Source organism: Sinocyclocheilus grahami, unplaced genomic scaffold, assembly GCF_001515645.1.
Source record: "Sinocyclocheilus grahami isolate Dianchi unplaced genomic scaffold, SAMN03320097.WGS_v1.1 scaffold2876.1, whole genome shotgun sequence".
NCBI classification, from domain to species: domain Eukaryota; kingdom Metazoa; phylum Chordata; class Actinopteri; order Cypriniformes; family Cyprinidae; genus Sinocyclocheilus; species Sinocyclocheilus grahami.
Window position 1 is genome coordinate 44,576 of NW_015508051.1, and position 6,272 is coordinate 50,847.

At 40.8% G+C, this 6,272-nt stretch overlaps 1 protein-coding gene across 1 annotated transcript in view; it reads right to left on the minus strand.

Moving 5' to 3' along the window:
* Positions 1-1,066: 1,066 nt before the first annotated feature.
* Positions 1,067-6,272, minus strand: part of LOC107575767 (GTPase IMAP family member 8-like) — a gene marked incomplete at its 5' end in the record, with an annotated part of 7,390 nt that continues 2,184 nt past the window's right edge. Inside the window, one exon of the mRNA XM_016262099.1 lies at positions 1,067-3,141. Coding sequence (XP_016117585.1) covers positions 1,298-3,141 — 1,844 coding nt within the window. The remainder of the gene's footprint in view (positions 3,142-6,272) is intronic.

Sequence of the window (6,272 nt, forward strand, 5' to 3'; positions counted from 1 at the left end):
AACCTTGAAATAGAGACATTCTCTTACTCCTGAAGACAAATATCCCTTGAAACACACAATCATAACGGTGTGTGTCCTCTGGAACCACCATTAGATTAAACAACAATATCAAGCATTACATAAGCAGAAAATAATAAAATAATGCGTAATATAATAAGTGATTATAAGTGATTAAATGGTTATTAAAATGTATCATAAATGGTTAAATTGAAAAATTAAATTAACAATGATTATATGATTCAGTGATTATAAATGAATAAATGTCTGATTGCTCTTGAAGCTACACACAGGTGGCTATTAAGAATCCTGCATCAGCATCGTTCATGAACAGCTGACATCAGTTTTCTTACTGCTGGATCAAGCGAGCGATCTGTTCTGAACACAGGATTCTGTTAAGATTGGTCTTCACTACACTATATCTTACAGCCCAGTCTTTTTTATTTCTTTTTCTTTTTCTTTTTTTATCTGCTATAATTCATGTTGCTTCTTCGTGTTTTAAAATCTATCAAGAGAAAGTTAATTTTGTATGATTATTTTAGTTCACATCTGTTCCAGTAGAGCTCCAACTCTAATAAAACATCTTTATTGAGATCTCTTAAAGGGATAGTTCACCCAAAAATGAAAATTACCCCATGGTTTACTCACCCTCAAGCCATCCTAGGTGTATATGACTTTCTGCTTTCAGACGAATACAATCAAGATTTATATTAAAAAATGTCCTGGCTCTTACAAGCTTTATAATGGCAGTGAATGGGGGTCGAGGTTTTGAAGCTCAATAAAGTGCATCCATCCATCATAAAAATGGAATGAACATGTGTACAACAGTCAGCGGAAGCTAGAGATTACGGCTTATAAAGTTTTAAACAAAAACGCATTGGACGCCTTTATTAACCCCCGGAGCCGTGTGAGGCACTTTTTATGATGGATGGATGCACTTTTTTGGGCTTCAAAATCTCAACACCCATTCACTGCCATTATAAAGCTTGTAAGAGCCAGGACATTTTTTTTATATAAATCTTGATTGTATTCGTCTGAAAGGAGAAAGTCATATACACCTAGGATGGCTTGAGGGTGAGTAAATCATGGGCTAATTTTCATTTTTGGGTGAACTATCCCTTTAATGACCGACAGCTGTGTAACTGCAGGGTTGTGACTAAACTCTGAACCTTCAGGAGCAGGTGGGAAAAGCCCTGATTAAATGAATACAGATACAGTAACTCACTCATGCTTGAGAGAAACAGAAACGCAAAAGAACCCTTCAAAAGACCAGAGCTAGTCAGTAATATTTAAAAATATTTCACATGACAAGACAACTTCTTTCCCTTTTTGATTTTTCGTCATCATAGGTTTCAGTTATCTTCTCTGTGAGCTCCTTAACCTGCTGATCTACTTTCTCTCTGAAATCATTCAATTCTGCTTCTTGTGTTTTGGTTTCATCTTCATGTTTCTTCTTCATCTTCTCTATTTCCTCTTCAAGTTTCTGTTTCATTTCTTCACACTCTTTTTCTTCTCTGCCTATTCTTTCTCTCTCCTCTTTTTCTCTTCTCTTGATCTCCTCCTCTTGTTCTCGTTTCAGATCTTCCATCATTTTCTCCCATCTCTTTCTCTTCTCCACTCGTCTATCTTCATCATCTTGTTTTCTTCCCTTCCACTCCTTTTTTCCCTCTCGTTCCAGCTGCTCATAACGTCTCTCCATTTCATTGATCTTCTCTTCACATTCTTTCTTTTTCTGTTCTCTCTCTGTTCTCTGTCTCTCTCTCTCCTCCTCTATCATCTGTTTTTCTTCTTCTCTCTCTCTTTCAAATGTCTTTCTCTTGTCCTCCAGTTCTTCTTGTTTTTCTCTCAGCTGTTCCTCATGTTTCTCTTTTCTCTCTCTTTCCTCTTCCTCTCGTTCACTCATCTGTTGTTTCTTCTCATCCTCCCATTCTCTCTGCTGTCGTTTAATTACATTTTGAGCCTCTTTGTCATTTTCAGCCTCTTTTATTTTTCTCTTCCAGTCTTCTCTCTCTTTCTCTTCTTGTTTCTTCCTCATTTGTTCCTCTGAATCTCTCTTTTTTATTTCCTCTTCCTGTTCTTTTCTTAACTCTGTCATGATGTGTTCATGATCAATTTTCATCTTTTCTTGAGCTTGTTTATATTCTTCCTCTCTCTTTTTATCTTCTTCTTCTCTTTCTTTTTGCTCTTCTTCATACTGTTTTCTCTGATCTTCATTCTCTCTCTTCATCTCCTCTCTTCTTTGATTATAGTCATATCTTTGCTGTTCCTCCTCTTCTGATCGTTTCTGATCCTCTGATTTTTCTTTCTCCTCAAACTCTCTCCTCAGTGTTTCCTCTTGTTCTCTGAACTTCTTCTCCAGTCTCTCTCTTTCCTCATCTGCCCTGTGTTTCTTCGCCTCCTGTCTTGTTCTCATGCTTTCGAATGGCATGTCATATTTGGCTTTTAATTCTTCAACTTGAGCCTGATTTTGTCTTTCATTCTCTTTTATAATTTTCATTCTCTCTTTAACGGTGATCGCTGCCTCCTCAAATATCTCATTAGTGAAATATCGGCCCTGATTAGATCTCTTCATCTCTTCTATCATAGTGAACAGCTTAGTAACTTGCGTCTGATCTTGTGTTTCTGTGTTGTTAAAAGCCAGGAATCTGTTTCCACAGTCAGTGATCAGTTTCTCAAGGTCATCATTTTTATATTTTCCTACATATTGTTCTATTGTTTGTTTTTTTAGTTTGTCTCCTCTAGTGTAGAGAACAATGCTGAACTCTGCTGCTTTTGGTCCAAAGATCTTCATTATCATTTCTAAAGTGTCTTTCTCCTCTTTGGTGATTTTTCCCATATTAAACACAGTGATGAACGCATGTGGTCCAGGTGCTGACAGTGAAACACATTTCATTATTTCTTCCTGCACTTGTTCTTTTGTCAGTGAGGGGTCAAAGAGTCCTGGAGTATCAATAACAGCTACTGATTTACCATCAACTTCACCAATTACCTTTGTACAAGTAGTGGTCACTAAACATGAGCTGTCTTTACTGTAAAACCAATTTTTTCCGAGGATAGCATTTCCTGTGGCAGACTTTCCACTTCCTGTCCTCCCAAACAGCAAGATTCTCAAGCATCCTGAATCTGATGGTGAATCTTCATCATCTGAAAATGACAATAAGAGAGTTCAGAGATTAACAACAATTGATTAAATTTGGGACCCTGAGCAACAATTGTTAAATTCAAACCTGAAATTTTAACTATAAGCGACAGTTCATCTCAGTGGTTCTCAATGCTTTTTGGGTCACCACCCCGTATCCATTTTGCAGGACTCTTATCCCATTAAATAAAATGAAGGCTAACTGTCCTCTCTGAATATTCCCTGTGTTTATAATATTAATATTACTAATAAAAATAAGTTTCGTCTTCTAATAGTAATAATCATAATAATAAATAGATTAGATTAGGTACATTTTGTGACATTTAAATGATCATAAGGATAAACAATGCAGATTTAATTTCACAGGCTTCTTTGCTCATATTTACCAATGGGGCTCATAATTCTGACATTGACTATATATCACAACTGTTCAGTGTTTTTTTGACCACATTGCAACTTTTAACCAGGATAATTTGACTCGGTCTTGATTTGAAACTTGAATACAAAGACTCAAAGACTTCTGGGGGCCTTAAGCAAAACTTCATCAGGGGGTGCCTGTCAGTGTCACAGTGTGACTACTGTGAAGGAGCGAGGAGACGAAGGAGATTCCAGAATTATCACATGCCTTTATTTACAATAGGGAAAACCACACAAAGGCAGGTCGGGGAGCCATGGCAGAGCAGGCAGACTAGGAAGCCATGGCGGATCAGACAGTTCAGGAGGCCATGGCGGGACAGGGAGCTCAGGGGCCATGGCGGAGCACGCAGCTCGGGGCAAAAAAAATCCTTGGGGAGACTCATCGTCTTTAGAGGCCCTCCATAGGCCTAACTCGGGAACTGTGGCCCTCACAGGGATTGACTTGGGGACTGGAGCCCTCCTTGGGGTGGAAATGGGAACTGGAGCCCTTTCTGGGCTAAACTCGGGGACAGGAGCCCACTCTGGGCTGGATTCAGGGACTGGGAAGCACTTACCAGAAGCTGGCACTGGAGGGTGCTCTGGAGGAGCAGGCACAGCAAGGCACTTTTGAGGAGCTGGCACTGGAGCAAGCTCTGGGGCTAGAGCCGACACTGGAGCGAGCTCTGGGGCTGGAGCCAACCGCCTTCTCCTCCTTCGATTCCCCTTTAGGTGAATGGTGTGGTCGGCGGGCTTGAGTGAGCTGCGGCCGGCGGGCTTGACTGAGGAACGGCTGGGGGGCTTGTGAATGCCGCGGCCGGCGGGGTTGATTTCGGATTGGTTTTGTTGCCACCAACTGGGTCGATTCTGCATGCCAAATTTGGTGGTCCGTACTTGATTGAAAAGAAGTTGAATGAAACAAACTATGTTGTTGCTACACCTGACCAGAAGTGTAAAAGTTGTGTACGCCATGTGAATCGGCTTAAAGCCTATATGAGTAGAACAACATCTGAGAAGAATACCAATCAGAATACCAGAATACCAATCAGTTCTCCCTTAGCTTGTGCTGCTGCTACAGTGTAGCAGTCCTCTACAGAGGAGGATGAATTGCAAGGCCAAGACTTCTCTATCTTCCCCACCCGCCTTCAAAATTCTGCTATACTACAAAATCTCTCTGGTTTCCCTTTGCATCTCACCGCAGAACAGTCTCATGACTTGATGGAGTTGCTGAGTACTTTTTCCATCTTGTTTAGCAATGTCCCCGGTAGAACATCTGTCTGTGCCCATGACATTGATGTGGGAAATGCCAAACCAATAAAACAGCAAAACAGCACCCTTACAGATTAAATCCACAAAAGCGAGAAGTTATGCAAGATGAAGATAAATACTTGTTAAATCACGGTATGGCTGTGCCCAGTCAGAGCCCATGGAGCTCTCACTGCCTGCTTGTACCTAAACTTGATTCTAACTTTCGGTTCTGTAAGGATTACCGTAAAGTTAGCTTTCGGGATGAGAAATGCACCTGCTACGCCTGTGAATTTGCTAAAGGTACTATTACCTATTTGGGTAAGCAAGTTGGTCAGGGACTGGTAAAACCAATTAATGCTAAAATAACAGCCATACTCAATTTTCCTGTTCCATCAAATAAACTTGAACTAAGACGTTTTCTAGGGATGAGTGGTTACTATCAAGCTTTTTGTCCAAACTTTTCCAACTTGGTCTGTCCACTCACAGATCTCCTCAGCACAAACCGAGAGTTTGTGTGGTCTACTGACTGTCAATATGCCTTTGAAGCAGTGAAGGATCTCCTCTGTCAGGCTCCTGTTCTTTCTGCCCCTGATTTTGAAAAACCTTTTAAATTGCAGGTGGATGCAAGTGATAATGGTGCTGGAGCAGTATTGTTACAGGAAGATCAAGCTTGTGTTGAACATCCTGCCTCCAATTATTCTAGAAAGTTCATTGGAGCTCAACGGAATTACAGTGTAATTGAATAGGAGGCCCTTGCACTGTTATTAGCTCTCAAGCATTTTGATGTATGCCTGGGGAACAGTATTAGACCTGTTGTAGTGTATACTGACCATAACCCTCTGGTGTACCTTTCTCGTATGTCAGGTGCCAATCAACGATTGCTGCGGTGGTCTCTCACTCTACAAGAGAACAACTTGGATATCCGGCACAATAAAGGGGCGGAGAACGTTATGGCAGATGCCCATTCGTATAAGAGAGAGTTATCAAAGTACTGTGTGTCCACTATCTAAGAGATAGCTGGGTTTTGTATTTTAAGATTTTGTCTTTCTCCTTATTTACGTTCTTAGTGGTGGGGGTTTTACGTCCTGTGGACATATTTGTGATACGGGCGATCTTGGGAGAGATCTCTTCTCCCCTTCCTCTCTCTTTCTCTCTCTCTCTCCATTGCAGACCGCCAGTCGGGTTCCAGCTGATGCTCATCGCCCATCAATAGTGTGTGAATGCCACAGAACCCCAAAAAGTATAATAAAGCAAGGAAGCAAAGCTGAAGTGTTGACCGAAATGCGCTTCACTCTTTGTCCTGATCCAGAGCTGTGATTTGTTTTGTGTATCCCTGTGCGACTGTGTGCAGTCTTTACCTCTTAACTTTGTGAATGAATTGCTCAATCACAAACTATGAGAGGGCATGTAAACACCCCCCCCCCCCCCCCCCCCCCCCTCCCTTTTTTTTTTTTTTTTTTTTTTTTTTTTTTTTTTTTTTTTTTTTTTTTTTTTT